Genomic DNA, 18,535 nt, shown 5'->3' with positions numbered 1-18,535 from the left:
CCAGACCCCACCCTCCTCGGGCTGCTGGAGGAAAGGGATGAGGCCTGGGACCCCTGCCATGTTGCCGCCTGCCCAGCACCCCTCCTTTCAGAGACGGAGGAATTCTTCCACCCTCAGCCTTGCCCGTCTCAGCATCCCCAGACCCCACTCCCCACTTCCCTGCCCCTTTCCTTCCTCTGTCCCAGTGAGAGACACAGAGCAGATGGGCTGGGACAAGAAACATTTAATTAGGGGTCTGGGGTATCAGCAAGGCCCCAGACCCATCATGCAGCCTCATGTACAGTGGGCATTGGGCCCGCCCCTGGGATATTGCTGGGTGGGGGGGGCCTCATGGCAGCAAACAGGGCAGTGTGGCTTGAGACCCCGCTTTGTGGGGGAGAAGTGGGGCAGGGGCCTCTGGGTACGAGGGTCTGTGTTTCTCCCACTGCATGGGAGGGTGTAACTGTGCCCAGGATGGGGGTGGCATGGGCTGGCACAATCAAGGGCATAAGAGGAGGATCTGAGCTAGGGGGAGGAAGGTTGGCACCGAGAAAAGCAGCTGTATTAAGAGAGGGGTCCTCTCTGTGTATGCCCACCCCACCCCATTTCCTGGTGGCCAAAACAGAACATTCCACCTTCCTTGTCTGTCTTCCACCCCCTCTTTTTCCCAGGGCTCTGTGTCCAGAACAAGGGAGCAGATAAAGCCAGCAAAGGGGCTCCTGCAGCACCTGCCCTGTCCCCTGCAGAGCCTGGAGAGAAGCAGGAGAAAGGTCAGCCCAGAGGGTTGGGTTCCTGGGGCAGCCGAGCAAAGCCTGGGACAGGAACTGACAGTCACAGGCTCCCCTGGCGGGTGGTTCCTGTGCGACCGGGGGTCCTGACAGTGAAATGGGTTTGCTTTGACCAAGCACAGGCCAGGATTTTGTTCTCAGTTGGGTTTCCGTGTGTCCAGGCAGCTCTTGGGTTTTCTTTTCTTTCTTTCTTTTTTTTTTTTTTTGAGACGGAGTCTCGCTGTGTTGCCCAGGCTGGGGTGCAATGGTGCAATCTCGGCTCACTGAAACCTCCGCCTCCCGGGTTCAAGTGATTCTCTTGCCTCAGCCTCTGGAGTAGCTGGCATTACAGGCAGACCCCCATCATGCCTGGCTAAGTTTCGTACTTTTAGTAGAGACGGGGTTTCACCATGTTGGCCAGGCTGGTCTTGAACTCCTGACCTCAGGTGATCTGCCCACCTCAGCCTCCCAAAGTGCTGGGATTACAGGCGTGAGCCACCACACCTGGCCAGTTCTTGGGTTTTCTACTTGAACAGATAGTCTCTGATTTGTTACACCTTCCAGGGACCTCAGCCTTCCCCTCATCTGTCCGCCCAGGTTTCAAGTAACGGGAGAGATTCCTGCAAAACTTTCCTGAGAATTGACGGAATGACAGAGGTGGAGACCAGGAGGTGGACTCAAGACCTTCCTATGGTCCTGGGTCCCCTCCCCACCCAGGGTGGAGGGCCAAGGACACAAAAAGGCCTGCTCCCAAGACCCCACTTGCAAAGGAGCAGATGCACGGTCACACACACATAGACCCAAGCAGAGGCTCTGTGGGGAGAGGGGTGTGCCAGGCATGCGCAGGTGGTGTGGGCAGGGGAAGGCTGGGAGAAGCAGCAAATAAATTCCCCAGGAATCTTCCCCAGGGCTAGACTCAGCCCAGCAAGTAGACTGGGGTGCCTGGGCATTGGGTGGACCTACCTGTAGCTTCCTCATTCCCTCCTACCCCACCCCATCCCCGCCAAGTCCCAGAGGATCAACCCACTCAGGGCACCCCACCCAAGAAATAAAATCTTCCTCAGTACAAAAGACTCCTAAGCCACGGTAAGTGGCACCTAGGAGAGAGACAGAGGGAGGAAGGGTATGGACTGGACAAGGGGGCCTGATCCCCTCCCTGGCCAGAAGCAAGGTCCAGGCATGGGCAAGGGTGGCATCTGGGTTCCCTTGGCTCCTCTCAGATCTCAGTCAGGGCGTCGACTGGCACCAGGCCCCGCTTCTTGCCACTGCTGACGCGGATGAAGCCGTCAGCATCCTTGCTTCTGCCCACGCCCACGCAGATCTGAGCCAGAGAGACATGGAGCTGAGGCCTGGCATGGCCTGCAGCCCTGGCCCTGAGTCCTGCCCATGGCCCCCAGGGGACCCACCCTGGGGGATGAGGGGACCAGTGTCAGATGTGGATGGAGCCCTTTGCTGGAGTGATGGGACCAGATCCCAGGAGTGTAGAGGCCTCAGCAGCAAGACCAGCACATCAGCAGACACCCAGCAGCGCTTCAGGGCTGACCTTGGAGATTAGCCGCTGTACTGCCCTGCCTCACCCCCATCACAGAGGAGGTGGAGGGAAAAGGACTTGCCTCAAATTACACAAAAAGCCAGAGCTAGCATTCAAACCTGAGCTTTAGACTCTGAATCCAGTGCTCCTGCGCTAACCCAAGCTCCCTCTAATGTCATTCAGTCTCCTGTCTCTGTTGGCCACCAGCCCAAATTCCCCAGCAGGGGCTGGTAGGAGGGCCCTGCAACCCTTTCTTTCTAACCTGCTTTCCCCTCAACTGCCAAGATCAGCCTCCTCCTGCAGAGCATTTACCCCCACACCGCAGCCTGTCTCCCCCACCCACTCCCTCCCTCCGCCATAGGGCCTGGGCTGGGCCTCAGGCACTCACCTGGTTCTCCTTGAGGCTCATGTAACCCTGTTCCTTGTTCCCGGAGAAGGGTTGGCAGCAGCGCCAAACATTCTCGCCTGGCCTCACCCGTTGCACAAAATTAGCTGGGAAGAAGCCAACCCGGTCGCCGATCTTGCCCTGGGGATGAAGTTGGCAATGAGCACCCGCGCCACACCCCACCCCTGCTGCCCACCACTGCTTTCTCCAGACCCGGTTCCCACTCAGCACCAATGCCATCATCCTCCAGATCTAGGGCTGTCCGGATTCCAGCCCCCAGCCAGGTGGCTTCTGGGCCAGGAATAGCATAAGGTGAGCAGAGGGACAAAGCTGAGGCAAGGAGAGTCAAAACTGAGAGGACGTCCCAAGGGTTGGTCCTAGTTTTGGCTGGGACCAGTGGTTGGAGGAGAGGTTGTCTTTGGGGCCTGGAGAGAAGGTGGGGCCAGTGCCCATTGGGGGTGGGGGCTGCTGGGGTGCCTACCAGTGTCCCTCCACTCCCCACCCTGCCAAGTCACCTTCCACCAGTCCTCGTTAGAGTCATCCACCAGCATGATCCGATCTCCAGGCCTGGGGAGGACAGAGCTAGGGTCGCATATGGAGCAGGGAGTAGTGCCCCTCCCCATCCTAGCAGCCCCTGGGCACCTGGGGGACACTGCAGTCCTCAGCTGGGAGAGAGGATTCTTTTTTTTTTTTTTTTTTTTTAAGATAGACTCTCACTCTGTCACCCAGGCTGGAGTGCAGAGGCACAATCTTGGCTCACTGCAACCTCCACCTCCCGGGTTCAAGCCATTCTCCTGCCTCAGCCTCCCGAGTAATTGGGATTACAGGCACCTGCCACCATGCCTGGCTAATTTTTGTATTTTTAGTACAGATGGGGTTTCACTATGTTGTCCAGGCTGGTCTCGAACTCCTGACCTCAAGTGATCTGCCAGCCTCAGCGTCCCAAAGTGCTGGGATTACAAGGGTGAGCCACCGCGCCCTGCTGGGAGAGGATTCTTGATGCCCTCAGAGGACACCATGTGACCACAGGTACAGCAGGCACTCGCTGGGCAGCCCAGTCAGAGGGCGGGAGACACGACATTAGCATGAGTCACTCTTAGACCCTGGGCAGTTCCAGCTCCTGTCTGGGCTCAGCAGCCTCAAGCATGCAAGAAGGTTCCTGAAGGCCCCCCTCACACTGTGCTCCAAGGTCTGGGAGCACAGAGCTGCCCAGCGGGGCCAGGTCACAAAGAGGACTTACTGCAGAGCCAGATCATTGTTCTCCTGCGGCAGAAACTTGTAGAGTGCAACATAGGAGTACATGGGCCCCACATCCTTCCGCAGGGTGGCTTTGGGGGGCTGCGGGAGAATCTCTGGGTCGGTGACCGGAAAGCAGCACCCTCACTCCCCCCACTCTCCACTCGCTCTGAGTGTGCTACCCTGGGGGCTGTGAGGGGACACAGTGAGTCCTGGGTCAACGGCAGGGAGAAGTGAGACCCTCGTACATGCTATGCTCACCCACCCCAAAGGGCACTGGGATGGGCATGGAGAGGGGAGCCCCCTTCTGCCTGCTGTACCCTGGGGCTGCCTGCCTTTGGGAGAGCAGAAATGGGTGCAATGGGCAGTGGGCTGGGGGTGGGAGAGTAACTCCTCCTGCCTCCCATGCCCTCTCATCCTGGCATTGCCCATCCCTGAGGATAAGTGAGGAAGCAGTGAATCCCCACGCACCATGCTCTTGCCCCCCTATGAATCAATGGCAAGGAGAAATTACACCAGCTTCCCACCCTGACCTTCCGGGCCAATGCCAGTACAGGCTCACCTGCTGTCCAGGACTCTTCTCCTCTGGTCCTGGCCCTTCACTCTCTGCTGGGGCTGTGAATACTGGAGATGCTAGGGGCAGGAGAGGGAAAGGGTGAGAGGCAGCAGGGAGCACCCTCCATTGTACCCCATTCCTGCCTCTGATGCCCACCACCACTCACCACTGTCACCAGGCCCCTCCTCGGAGCTGCGGATGCTGCCTTCCCCATCCTCGGTCAGCTCATCCCGCTCACTCTAGGGACAGAGAGAGGAGAGGGCTCAGCCCCCGAGCCCACTGTCATGCTCAGACACCCCTCCCCAAAAGACCCCCCCTTTTTGCCCACCATACCAGGCTCCTTGTCGGGGACTCAGAGGTGCTGCTGAAACTGGAGCGGTTCATCAGTGCCAGGGAGGTGCCATAGCGCAGGGTCTCGTAGACAGGGTCCACCTTCCCACTGTCCCCTGTAGATTATCCACCCTCAAGGCCTGGCTCTGCCCCAAAGCCCTGCATCTCTAGTCCCGGCTCAGCATGCCCCAGGCTGAGCTTCCCAGCTGCCCCCTCACCTGTCCCTCCCAGGTCTTCCTCATCCCAGAGATGGCTCTGGGTCCTCCCATGGTGCCCATGCAGAAACTTGGAGCATCCTTGACTCCTCACTGTCCTCACTGCCCACAGCCACTCTGCCACCTAGTCCTCCCTCCTAGCATCCCTACAACCTATCCACATGTCTCCATCGCCACTGCTAGCAGTCTAATTCACATCACCACACTCTCTTGGCAACTGTCATGGCCTTTCAACTGGTCTCCCTGCTTCCACTCTAGCCCTGCCAATCCACACAGCAGCCAGAAAGCTTTTGTAGAAACACACAAATTGCCCTTAGAAGGAAGTCCAAAAGGCTACCCTAAAATGGACCCCAAGGCCTCGTAGCCGTGGTCTCGTTTTTTCTTTTTTTTTTTTCGAGACGGAGTCTCGCTCTGCCGCCCAGGCTGGAGTGCAATGGCACGATCTTGGCTTACTGCAACCTCCGCCTCCTGGGTTCAAGCAATTCTCCTGCCTCAGCTGGGATTACAGGAGCCTGACACCACATCCAGCTAATTTTTTTGTATTTTTAGTAGAGACGGGGTTTCACCATGTTGGTCAGGCTTGTCTCAAACTCCTGACACTGTGATCCGCCCGCCTCGGCCTCCCAAAGTGCTGAGATTACAGGCGTGAGCCACCACACTTGGCACTTTGCCCTTTCTTTAACTCCCTGTCCTTCCTTTCTCAGGCTTCCCTCTGCCCCACATCAGTCTTTCCAGATCCTGAATGGATGAACCCCTCATGCCTCATCCTTCACATCTCTGGGAAGTCTTCCCTGATTTTGCAGATGAAGACAGCGAGCTTTTTCTTTTCTCTTAATTTAGAGACAGGGTCTCACCATGTTGCCCAGGCTGGACTCCAACTCCTGGGCTCAAGCAATCCTCCTGCCTCAGCTTCCCAAGTAGCTGGGATTACAGGTATGAGCCACCACACCCAGCTTTCAGCACACATTCTGTGCTCTATTCCTTATCTTCCCCACTTAAGGCTCTCATGCTGATGGTGATTGATTGATGATTTGCATGACTGTCCATTTCAGTCCTATCTCCTTTACTAGACAATACATTCCACCTTCTTCACTACTGTGTCTCAGAGTCCAGCACTGTGCCTGGCACTTAGTATGTGCTTAATAAAGTGCTTGTTGAAGGAATGATGAGTGAATGAATGAATGAACCCCAAATTCAGGACAGGAACATCCAGAGAAGGGAAATGGTAGGAACTGTCTGTGCCAGTGTGACTCAGGTACCCATCTCAGAAATGTTGATTTCTTTCTTTTTTTTTGAGATGGAGTCTCGCTCTGTAGCCCAGGCTGGAGTGCAGTGGCGTGATCTTGGCTCACCGCAACCTCCACCTCCTGGGTTCAAGCAATTGAGAGACGGGGTTTCACTGTGTTGGCCAGGCTGGTCAGGGATGTTGATTTCTCATCACACCACAGTGGGAGCAGGGACTGCGGCCAGGGGGGCACTCACCAGTGGGTGGGGACTCTTTGCTTGTGGCACAGACTGGTGGCGGCTCATGCACCAGGAGAGGGGAACTGAAGTTGCGGCGGAAGGAGGTGGACTATGGCAAGAGAGGGCAGAGAGGTTTTGAGGAGGTCATGGCCTATGGAGAACTTGGTCCTTCCCAAGCCCAGGGCCCACCCCACAGGAAGGAGCAGCCCTGAGGGATACTCATTCCCCCATGTGACAGTACTGGTAGCACTCAGCTGGCCATCTCTGCCTGGGTCCCCACTCACCGTCTTGCCTGGGCATTGCTGGTGGGAGATCTCCTCAGAGCACCAGAGGTGGACGCTGACTTTGCACGTTTTACATCGCAAGCCCTGTTTGGAGTTTCCTAGGAAGAATTTGGGTTCAGCAATTGAGGACACCCCCGTGGGCAACGGGCAAAGGAGGGGCACATTAGGGGATGAGGAGAGCAGGGTTTGGGCATTCTCATGCCAGCCTTGAGGCCCAGCACCTACCCCTCACACAGTCAGGGGATGAGGGAGCACGGAAGCCAGAGTCGTTAGTAAACACGGCAGTGACACTGAGGCAGTGACACTGAGTATACCCCCACCCTTGGTGGTGCTCCTCTCTCTGCCTTGGGTAAGAGGCACAGTTGGGGGTGGGTGCAATGGCTCACATCTGTAATCCCAGCAGTTTGGGAGGCTGAGGTGGATGGATTGCTTGAGCCCAGGGTTTGACCAGCCTGAGCAACATGGCAAAACCCCATCTCTACAAAAAATATTTTAAAATTAGCTGGGCATGGTAGTGTGTGCCTGCAGTCCCAGCTACTACAGAGGCTGAGGCAGGAGGATCCCTTGAGCCAAGGAAGTGGAGGTTGCAGTGAACCAAGATCGCATCACTGCACTCCAGCCTGGGAGACAGAGCAAGACTCTGTCTCAAAAAAAAAAGAGGCACAGAGGCACAATTAGTATTGGGGCTCCTGAACAGCAAGAGCCCAGTAATATTGGGCGCAACATGGGCCCACTCCCCAGTACCCACGCTGGCCCCTCCCCTTGGCCGCCTCAGTGCCCAGGCACCTACCTACGATGAGCTGGTGGCACAGCTCACACGGGCTAGCTCGCTTGAAGACATGTTCCTGGAAGCTGTGCAGCCTCACTGGTTTGAGCGCTGCCAGGGGGCGTGGGACTGGGCATGGGGAGGGGGATGGGGTAGCCAGGCCCCTGTCCGAGGCTGTGGGTGGTGGGGAGGGAGGGGGCAGTGGGGTTGGGGGCGTCAGCAGCACCTCGGTGGGGCACTTGAGCTCAGAGCCCGAGCGAAGGAAGAAGTTCTCCAAGCTCTTACTTCGGAGGATGGTCTTGAGGGAGAGGGAGCGCTTGAATCGCTGGAGCTGGGAGAAAAAGAGGGAGCTGTGAGTGGGAGCCTAGAGGGGGCTGGCCAGGGCGGGCTTCCCTTCAGGGTGTCTCTGGCGGTAGGGGCGGCAGCAGCAGCAGCAGCGTGGGGGCTGAGGGCCAGAGCGAAATGAAACAGCAAGAGAGAGGCTCCCCAGGTCCCGACAACACTTCGCAATCTCAGGTGCCACAAAAGCCAGGTGGGTGACCTCCATGGAGAAAGGAGTTCTGGCCAGGTGGGCAGCAATCAAGAGCAGTGGAGACTGTGGCAAACTGGATGGCCAGGGAGTAGCTGCAGGTCTCCTCAAGCCAATTGAGGCTGTTGCCAGGTTTTCTAGTTTTTCAATAGAAATCTAGACTTTTATGTGAAATTGGATAGAAACAAGTTTAAGTGGTTTAATTCCATTTTTCTTTGAAGAAATGGTAGTATACTATATTTCCTGTGCCTTGCTTTTTTTCATAAACAGTAAATCTTGGAAATCATTCCATACCCATACATAAATAGATTCATCATTCTTTTTTATGGCTACAAAGTATTTCGTTGTATGGGTGTACCATTTACTCAAGTTTAGAAAAAAAAAAAAATAGGCACAGTGTGGTGGCTCCTGCCTGTAATCTCAGCACTCTGAGAGGCTGACGCAGAAGGGAATCGCTTGAGCCAAGCAGTTGGAGACCAGCCTGGGCAACGTAGTATCCACCTGTGTTCTTGAACAGGCTGGTGGGGGGTGAGGAGTGGTCGTCCTGGACCCTCATCCTTGGGACTGATTCTCCCCGCCAGAAAGTCTCTCTAGCCCTCCCCTCCCTCCCATTGACTCGTCACCTCACAGCCCTTAGTTCAGGCCCTGATACCCCAGTCTGCTTCAAGGCCACAGCCTCCCCTCCAGCCCCCTGCTTCCACCTGTCCTCCATACAGCTGTTGTGGAGGTGATGCCTGACCCTGCTAAAAACCCTTCCTAGCTCCTTGGGACACCGTCCAAGGCTCTCGCCCCAGCCACAAGACTCTCCTTGCAACTTGGCCAAAACTGTCCTTCCAACCTGTGCCTTTGCAGCCCAGAAACTCATTTCTCAATTCATTGAGAATTGAGAATCCTCAATTCTCAAACTCATCCATGCTTTTATGCCTCTGAGCTTTTGACATGTTTGTCCTCTTCTCTGCCTCACTCAGTTCATACCCTCTTTATCCTGCCAATATGCTTCCACTGGTCCTTCCTCCTCCAGGAACTCTCTTCTGCAGGAATTCTGTCTCATGACCCACTCCCTCCTCTGGTATCCACTGCATCCAGCCCAACTTCCACCACAGCTCCACTCGGGTGATGCTTGTTATTTATTTCTCACTCCCCCAGGAGACTGTGAGCCCCTTGGGGACGGACACAGTTGCTGGCTTCAAATCCCCACGCAGGCTCTCAACACATAGTAGGTGCTCAATCAGCAGCCTTTGGTGAATACATGAGCCAGTGGCTGGACTCTCCTTGGAGCCTACATTCTGGAGGGCAGGGTCGATTCTGCGGGGAGGCCAGAGCTATTTCCACCTCTCATTCAAACACACCCTACTGAGTCTTCCCAGAGAGAGGTCTGGAAACCTCTTGACCCAGAGCCTTGGCCGTCTCCCTTCCCGTTGAGAGGCGGCTTACCCCTGCCCACTCCTTTCTATTAGAGACAGAAACAGGGGCCAGCAGCCTGGCTCCAGGCAGAGGCACTTGGCCAGGGTTCCCAGCTGGCACGCTGGGTAGCCTATGTGCCATGGCTGCCTGCCTGGCCACCCTGCCAAGGGGATGGAAGTGGTGGCCCCACCAGCCTCCGGGAGGCCAGCAGGCAGCAAGACAGAGGGGGAAGCAGAGGGGATGTTTGGGCACAAGGCAGGCTCTGGTGTGCCAGCTGGGAGGCCAAAGCCCTGGGGTGTCTGGCACACTGAAGGGCTCAGTGCCTTCCAAACCCAGCTTCCTGGATAGCACTGTGGGCTTCTTTGTGTATCTATGAGAAGCAAGGCCCCAGGCCCCAGATGCCTGGGCCTTGGAGCATAGGTAGAAGGCTGGAGAGACAATTAATGAGAACACAAAACTCAGCCCAGGTCAGGCTCTGGGCCAGCCAGGACCGAGTGTGGCTCTGGGGGCTTGGATGGGCCCCAAGAGGCAGGTGAACCGTCCACTGTTCTGTCCAGGGACCTCAGGCATGGAGCACACAGGGTCGCCGGAGGATGTGCTGGGGCTGGGGGCAAAACTAAACCTACTGCCTGAAGGCAAATCACCCCACTTCTTCTCTCTGAGCCTCAGTTTCCCCACATCCAAGAGGGAAGCCTAGATACTCTTTTTTTTTTTTTGATGGAGTCTCACTCTGTCACCCAGGCTGGAGTGCAGTGGCGCGATCTCAGCTCACTGCAACCTCCACCTCCTTGGTTCAAGTGATTCTCCTGCCTCAGCCTCCCGAGTAGCTGGGACTACAGGCTCCTGCCACCATGCCCGGCTAATTTTGTATTTTTAATAGAGGCGGGGTTTCACTGTGTTAGCCATGATGGTCTTGATCTCCTGACCTCGTGATTTGCCCGCCTCGGCCTCCCAAAGTGCTGGGATTACATGCGTGAGCCACTGCACCCGGCCTATCATTTTTATTTTTTATTTTATTTATTTATTTATTTATTTATTTTGAGACGGAGTCTCACTCTGTCGCCCAGGCTGGAGTGCAGTGGTGCAATCTTGGCTCACTGCAAGCTCCGCCTCCCGGGTACATGCCATTCTCCTGCCTCAGCCTCCCGAGTAGCTAGGACTACAGGCACCCACCACCACGCCTGGCTAATTTTTTGTATTTTTAGTAGAGATGGGGTTTCACCGTGTTAGGCAGGATGGTCTCGATCTCCTGACCTCGTGATCCGCCTGTCTCGGCCTCCCAAAATGCTAGGATTACAGGCGTGAGCCACCATGCCTGCCCTATTGTTTTTATTTTTTTGAGACGGAGTCTTGCTCTGTTGCCCAGGCTGGAGTGCAGTGGCACGGTCTCAGCTCACTGTAACCTCCACCTCCCAGGTTCAAGCGATTCTCCTGCCTCAGCCTCCCAAGTAGATGGGATTACAGGCGCCTGTCACCACACCTGGCTAATTTTTTGTATTTTTTTTTAGTAGAGATGGGGTTTCACCATATTGTCTAGGCTGGTCTCGAACTCCTGACCTCATGATCCGCCCGCCTTGGCCTCCCAAAGTGCTGGGATTACAGGCGTCAGCCACCGCGCCTGGCCAAGACTAGACACTCTCTAACCAATAAAAGGCTCTAGGTCCAAATATCCCCAGAAACTTACATCTCTGAGGGGCTGTCATGGTCAGAACATTGGAATTGAGCTAGCTAGCACTTTATATGCAGCATCTCATTAATCCTGATGCTGCCCTTGGAAGTAGTGATAATTACTGTCCCACTTTTCAGATGAGGAACTGAGGCTTATAAGGGTTAAATCACTTACCCAGGAGTCCTCAGCTGGTAAACAGCAGAGCCAGGACTTGAACCAGCGGCTTCGGCTGCTGAGCCCAAAGCACCAGGAGCATCCTGCTGTGCTGAGCCCTGCATGGGCCTCACCCTCACCTCTCAGCTGGGCCCTGCCTGGGCCTCACCCTCGCCTCTCAGCTGGGCCAGGGGCTTGTCCACAAGGTCAATCAGAGAGTTTAGGGTGAGAAGGGACCTGGAAGACTGGCCACCTAGAGCAGTCCCCAACTCATCACCCTGCGATGGCCTGGCCACATCCACTCTCAAGAGTTGGTCACCTCTTGTGATGGGAAGCAAGCAGTCTCTTGGGACAGTCATTCCACCTTTGGGCAGCTCCAATCACTGGAAAGTGCTTCCCTATATAGAGCTGAAACCTGCCTCCCTGGGATTTTCGCCCATCAGCCCTTCTTCCTCCCTTGGCTCCAGAAAGGGCTGCTCCCTCTCATACACTTCAGCCCTTCAAATATTTGAAGACATCATCAGTCATGTTCCCCCCATCCCCAGGCCCTTGTTTCCATAGTAATCCTCATAGGAGGAGGTTCCAAGTCTCCCTACCCTCCAGGCTGTGTCCTTTCCTGGTACCCCTTGATCTCAGTGCCAAGAGCCACCTCTGCTGGGTACCGGAGGCCTCTGGAACAGAATGTTCCCGGGTACCAGGGCAGCCCCGACTCTGCCAGCCGACTCCCTAGCTTGGCTGTGGGCCCCAGATCCCAGGGGGGTGGAGAAGCGAGAAGGAATGACATGCCACCTGGGGTGGCTGGCAGAGATCAGACTGTGGCTACAGGTCTGGGTTGGGGCATCTCTGCCAAATGACTTGATGCCTGACCACTTCAGAGACATCGGGCTTGGCTACCCAAACCACATTTTGGCTCAGCCAGGCCAGGTATTCCGGCTCCTGGGGCTCCTCATTCCTGGAGAGGACCTTTGCCCATCTCTTCTCCCCACTATATTTTTGGTGCCCTCACTTCCCTGGGACCCATTCTCTGGCATGGGGAGAAGCTGCCATGTACCTTGGCAAGTGGGCCTGCCTGGTCACTCTTCCCTCCCAATGCATCCAGAGTTTGTCCAGCTAGGAGCCTGGACCACAAAGTCTGTTCTTCTGAATCCCCTCCCAGAGACAGGGCCTGGCCTGCCTGTTTCCTCCCCACCTCACCATATCCTGGACGGCCCCTTATTTCCTCAATTCCCCATGGCGTCTCCTGAAAGGGCATGAGGCATCTGGCAGTGGGTGGTGGCAGACGTGGCACAAGCTGACTCAGAGCAGAGATGGCATGGGGTGGTCCTCCCAGGGGTGGCAACAAAGGGTGATGGGCAGGCCCTATGTGGTAAGAAGGGAAGGAGACCAAGAGAGGAGGAGGACTCGCTAGGAAGGTTGCTGGGTGGCTTGGGTGCAGGGCTGATTCAGCCTGGGGGCAAGCAGGAGGCTGGCCAGTGATTCCCAGGGGGCACCAACACTGATGAATAAGCCTGGAATGTTGGCATCACTGCCTGAAGGGCATTGGCCCCCTCTGTTGTACCTGCCTCACACTGAGCTGGGTGGGCGGCACCCAACTGTACTCTTTTCCATCTCCACCCACACAGTCTGGAGACAGGAGCTTCTCTGGGCCAGGTTGAGGTGCAGGATGGAAGGAGGCTAGCAGGGGTCCTGAGTTCTCTCTCTGCCCACCTCTGCCCTGCTGAATACCCCCGACCCAACCCACAGCCCAGTCTGTGTTAGTGCAGAATCCTTCACAAGAGTGATGTATAGGGGAGGGGCGGAGGGCCGGGGCTCCAGCTGGCCTGACACAGAAGGGCTGGATCAGGGGTGTAACCCCTCCCCTCCCCTACTCCTTGAATCTCCAAGCTCAGACCCAGAGGTGACAACATTGGAGGGTCCCTGGCCTGGGAAGAGGGAGAGGTACAGACCTGCGGCCTTTGACCTTCCCTCCCCACACAGCTGAGCGGGCAGCTTGCTGGAGTACTGAGGCAGCACTACCCCACACTCCTGCCCGCCTTCCAGCACTCCCACATAGGAGGAGGCTGGAGAGGACAGGCCTTGGTGTGGGAAACAGGGCAGGGCCTGGGAGGCCCCCAAGCCCCTGGAGGCAAGCAGGCGGACTGTGTATGTCTACCCAGGTGACCAGAGGGCAACCGAAATCAGGGGCATTGGAACTCAGGGGAGGTTCAGCTCCTAGACCTTCTGCTTGACAGAAGTTGCACAAATATTCCAAGCAATATCCTCCCACCCAAACATCTTAGTCCTTTCCCAGGAGAGACTGAGACTTGGCTCTCTAAAGGGGAGTCAGCTCTGGCCTCACAGACCAGAGTCTCATTTTTAGAAGGGGACAAGAGAGAGTCAGGTGTGCATGTGAAGACTTGAATGTGGAGATCTGCTGGGTCCCCTGCTGCAGGATGGGGGCTCCCTAGGGTGCCTCTGCCAGACTCCACCCTGACCCTACGACCTCCTCCTCCTCGGATCACTCCCTTGATGACCTTGACCTTGAATTAACCTCAGCTCCTGCGGGATGGTCAAGATGGAAGAAGGAGGAAGGGGGACAGTGGAAAGAAGCCTAGCGAACCCAGGACGCCTCCGGAGCCCAGGCTCCCATCATTTCTGGTCCTCACTGTCCCTTTCGCCTCTGGAGAACAGGAGCAGGATGGGAACAAAATACCGGGGGAAGGGGGAGGGAGGAGGTCTTGGCCTGAAGTCTGGGAGGTGGCAGGGCGCGCCCTTGGCACAGCCCTTTCTATCCCATCCCCAGGCCCGCTCAGGTTGATCCCGCAGAAACAGAACTTCTCGCGGGCCAGTCGCCAGCACCTAGAACTTGGGAAGGGAGCAGACGGATTAGAGGTCGGGGGAGTGCTGAGTGTGAGCGGCGGCCTCCCCACACCCCTTTCAGCGCCAGGAGTCTGCGCTCCGCCTGCCTTCGCGGGGAGTAATTTATTCATGGTGACTCCCTCAGGAGTAACAATCATCCATAATTAGGGTTAATGATGACATTCATTAATTACGATGACTTCTCTTTTTGCTTCTACCCGCTCCCCCTCCTCTGGTCCCGCTCCCGTGGTGGGGCGCGGGGCTGCCTGTCTTTCTGGTCTGGAGCCACAACCGCAGGCCCCCGTCCTCGCCCGTGACCGACGGCCGGCGCTGCTGCAGGCCCCCTCGCGGACTCCGCAGCTGCGCACCCCCGGCCGCGGCCTCGCGTCCCCGAGCCCAACAGGGCTAGGAGCGGGGAATGCAGGACTGCGGAGGGGCAGGGAGAGACGCCCTGAGACGCGGAGATAAACACCCGGAGACGCCGGGAGAGACGGGGAGAGACGCACACAGAGACACCAAGACACAGACACGCAGGTTGTAGAGGCAAATTCAGAGACACGAGCGAGGATAGAGGCGCGGACTGAGCCCGGGACTGGGACCCGGCGGCCGCTGGAGGGTGAGCCTCGCACGCACAGCCGGGCGCGTACCCCGCCCGCACCGCTCCACGCGCGCCCTCCGGCCTCGCTGCGCCCATCTCTCCAACGAAGACCAGTGGCCGCCTCCCCGGAAGGTCGCGATGGCGCGCGCGGGCGTGCGGTGCCGGTGTGATCGGGGGCTCCTTGTGGCCCCTCGTCGCCAACCCACTCCTACCCCCGGGAGCCGCGCGGAGCCTCAGTGGTCACGCGGGCCTCGCGACCGCGACCCTAGGACGCCCGGGCCCACAGGAAGACCCCGCCGGGAAGAGGGCGCCCGGGCCCGGGGTGCGGACAGGCCTCGCGCCCCCCAAGTTACCTTGGTTTCCTGGAGGGCGGAGACGGTCCCTGGGGGGCTGTGGGTGGCCGCGTCATCCGGTTCGTTCTCCTTCTCGCTCATCTCGGTCATGGTTCGGGGAGAGGGGAGGAGAGGGTGCCGAGATCCGACGGCAGGCCCACCGCGGGCAGGCTGCGGGTGGCGGGCGTCTCCGGCACTCTGAAGCCCTTCTCCAGAGGCTGCCCCCAGTTAGCCCCCGGCACGGCAGCCCCCAACCCGCGGGAGCGGGCAGAGAAAGTTGCCGGGGTGGCGGGCGAGGGGAGGCCACCACGCTGAGCCGCAGGAGCGGGACGACCCCGGGCGCGAGGACCGAGGGTCTGCAGAGGATGCTGCTCGCAGCGCGGGGAGGAGGGAAGTGGGGCCGCGGGGATGAGCCGAGGGAGGGAGCCAAGGAGCTGTCCGTGTCCAGCCGGCTCCGCCGTCCGCTGCGCCCGCCCCCCATCCCCTCCCCTCCCCCGCCGGCCCCAGCCCGGCACCCGGCGGCCCCTCCGCCCAGTCCTCGCCGCCCAACTTTGATTTAGGAGGTCGCCTGGTCCCGCCCCCTGCCCTACGCCGCTCCCCCGCGCAGCCCTGCAAATCAGGCTCTCAGCTATTGGCTGCCTCGGTGGCCAGGAGGGCGAATTGGGCGGAGTCTTGGGGGGCTCGACACGATGGGGCGGGGCTTGGCGGGGAAAGAAGCGGAGGAGGGAGTTTCACACTGAAAAACCCGGGATGGAGGGGCGTGACCAGATTGAGGGAAGCTTGGGGAGATCATAGTAGCGTCTGGATGGGTTGCAGGGAATAGAAATAGGTTGGGGCCGCAGCAAGATAGCGGAGAGTGAGATCGAAGTTAGGACTTCCAAAGAGCGAAGATTGATAGATGCCAGAGGATGGTGAAGGAAGAATGGGGACCCATCTGTGCCATTAATTGGATGCCTTTATACCCTGAAAAGGCTCTCTCCAAATATACACACAACTGGACTATGGCGTATGTGTCAAAGGCCAGGCCGGACAATTCCTCCTTGTGATGGAAAGCAGGATGACTCTATCCCCTTCCAGTCTTGGCGTCTGAACTTCAGCAGAGATGGGGGCTCAGTCCTCACACCCAAAGTCCCCAAACTTCTCTGAGACACGCTCCCCTCCTAAAGATCCTACCACAACTGGAGTTAGATCAGGGGATAATATGGAGAGGTGGGGGAAGAGGTCCTCACCATCACCATCCAAGGTGTCCCTCTCTCCACAATAAACCTTCTATTTTTTATTTTTTTATTTAGAGACAGGGTCTCACTCTTTCACCCAGGCTGGAGTGCAGTGGTGCGATCATAACTCACTGCAGTCTCAAACTCCTAGGCTCAAGCAATCCTCCCACCTCAGCCTCTCTAGTTGCTGGGACCACAGGCATACGCCACCATGCCTGGCTAATTTTTAAAATTTATTGGTAGAGACAGAGTCTTGCTATGTTACACAGGATGATCTCCAACTCCTGGGCTCAAGCGATCTTCTCACTTTGGCCTCCCAACGTATTGGGATTACAGGCGTGAGCCACTGCGCCCGTTCAAGATATTTCCAATATTTCTTCTTCTCCTTCTCTTCTTCTTTTTTTTTTTTTTTTTTTGGAGACAGGATCTTGCTCTATTGCCCAGGCTGTAGTGCAGTGGCTTGATCACACCTCACTGTAGCCTGGACCTCCTGGGCTCAACCCTCCCAAGTAGCTGGGACCACAGGCACATGCCACTGCACCCAGCTAATTTTAAAATTTTTTGTAGAGATGGAGTCTCGCTATGTTGCCCAGGCTAGTCTTAAACTCCTAGGCTCAAGTGGTCCTCCTGCCTCAGCCTCCCAAAGTGCTGGGATTACAGGTGTGAACCACCACACCTGACCAAGATACCTCTTCTAATGCATGTTGATTATCTGGGACCCATTTTCTCAGGTCCCCCTCCCTCACCTCCAGCCCTCTTTCCTTCTGCCCCTTCTGGCTCTGACCAGCAGATCTGGCTTCCTCTCTTGGTCTGCCCAAGAAAAGGGAGATGCACTGGTGGCTGAGAGAACCTTTCCCTGGTGTGGGTGGAGAGACTTCTGGGTTTAAGTCTCCCTCCTCCTCTGCTGTGGGTGGTAAGATTGTGGGTGGGGGGTGCCACATGGGGGGCCTGAGGTGCTGAAGGGGGCCCTTATGCTAGCCTGGAAGTTGAGGGGTGGGGTGAACACCTCCACCCCCCACTCACCTCCCCCCATGCACACAGCCATTCATAGGATCTCTGCCCTCCCAAGCATGAGCTCACCATTGGAGCCCTGCTCAGGTTACCCTGTCCAGGAATAGAGATTTATTTGCCAGTGGCAGAAGTAGGACAAGGGCACAGTGAGGGTTCATGGTTGTAGGGGCTCTGACTTCGAGATTCCCTGAGGAAGGTGGGATGGAGCCTGAGTGCCATCAAATCTGTCTCTCCAAAGACCTGTTCATGGCCAACCTTCCCCCATCTCCCACTGGACTGTCCTTCTCCCTCCTGCCCAGCCCAGGCCAGTCCAGCCTTCCCTCCCTGGGCAGCTCAGATGCTGGGATGCTTGCAGCATTGAGACAGCAACATCAGGCCCTCCACTTATCCTGGGCTGGAACACACAGGGCCTTCTTCTGAGTTTGGAGATCTTCTGGGGGAGGTGCCCCTGTCTCCTCCCAAAGAGCAGGGGCTTTGGGTTCCTTAGGGGCCAGTACCTCTTTGGTCACTAATTAAGTGTGTGATCTCGGGCAGATAACTCAATCTTTTAGAGATTTTGTTTGTTTTGAGACGGAGTCTAGCTTTTGTTGTCCAAGCTGGAGTGCAGTAGCAGGACCTCGGCTTACCACAACCTCCGCCTCCTGGTTCAAGCGATTCTCATGCCTCAGTCTCCCGAGTAGGTGGGATTACAGGTGCCCGCCACTACATCCCGCTAATTTTTTGTATTTTTAGTAGAGAGAGGTTTCACCGTGTTGGCCAGGCTGGTCTGGAACTCCTGACCTCAGGTGATCCACCTGCCTCACCCTCCCAAAGTGCTGGGATTACAGGCATGAGCCACCGCGCCTGGCCATTATTTTTCTTTCCCTCCTTTCTTCTGGGAAATTTGTCCCTTCCCAGTGCTTTCTCTGAGGCAGAGAGAAGAAAACCGCTTCCTTCTCTCACTTTCCTTGGCCATTTGGAGCCTGGTATTCTGTGGGGGAACCAACCCAGAAGTGGTGATTCCTGGACAAAGAGATGCTAACTAGATACAGAGAAGAATTCCCAGGGGAACCCGTAGTTCTGGCAACCGAGGAAAGCCAGGGAAGTTGGAGGACTGTGGGGCTCATCTAGTCTGGACATCAGAAGCCTGAGGTGGGGCAAGCATGGCGGAGGCAGGGGGATGGATGCCATGACCTCTCGATGTCCTTCCTGGCCTGCAGCCTTTGTGTTTCAGAGCGGTCTCTCCTGAACTAAGTCTGAGTCATTGCTCTTAGTACTGACAACTCCCACTG

The 18,535-nt window shown here is 57.0% G+C and overlaps 1 protein-coding gene across 1 annotated transcript; it reads right to left on the bottom strand.

Moving 5' to 3' along the window:
- Window positions 1-205: 205 nt before the first annotated feature.
- STAC2 (SH3 and cysteine rich domain 2) lies at window positions 206-15,620 on the bottom strand. Its single transcript, XM_031011212.3, has 11 exons — window positions 15,058-15,620; window positions 7,538-7,844; window positions 6,748-6,845; window positions 6,482-6,572; window positions 4,788-4,900; window positions 4,621-4,693; window positions 4,461-4,531; window positions 3,903-4,000; window positions 3,178-3,229; window positions 2,666-2,803; window positions 206-2,067 (listed from the first exon to the last, which is right to left on the bottom strand). Exons 1-11 carry the CDS (start codon window positions 15,145-15,147, stop codon window positions 1,963-1,965), a joined length of 1,236 nt encoding a protein of 411 aa, XP_030867072.1. The 5' UTR covers window positions 15,148-15,620; the 3' UTR covers window positions 206-1,962.
- Between the last annotated feature and the right edge of the window lie 2,915 nt (window positions 15,621-18,535).

Source organism: Gorilla gorilla, chromosome 4, assembly GCF_029281585.2.
Source record: "Gorilla gorilla gorilla isolate KB3781 chromosome 4, NHGRI_mGorGor1-v2.1_pri, whole genome shotgun sequence".
In the NCBI taxonomy this organism is placed as follows: domain Eukaryota; kingdom Metazoa; phylum Chordata; class Mammalia; order Primates; family Hominidae; genus Gorilla; species Gorilla gorilla.
Note: the sequence above shows the minus strand (reverse complement) of the source record. Positions and strands in the feature narration are given on the sequence as shown.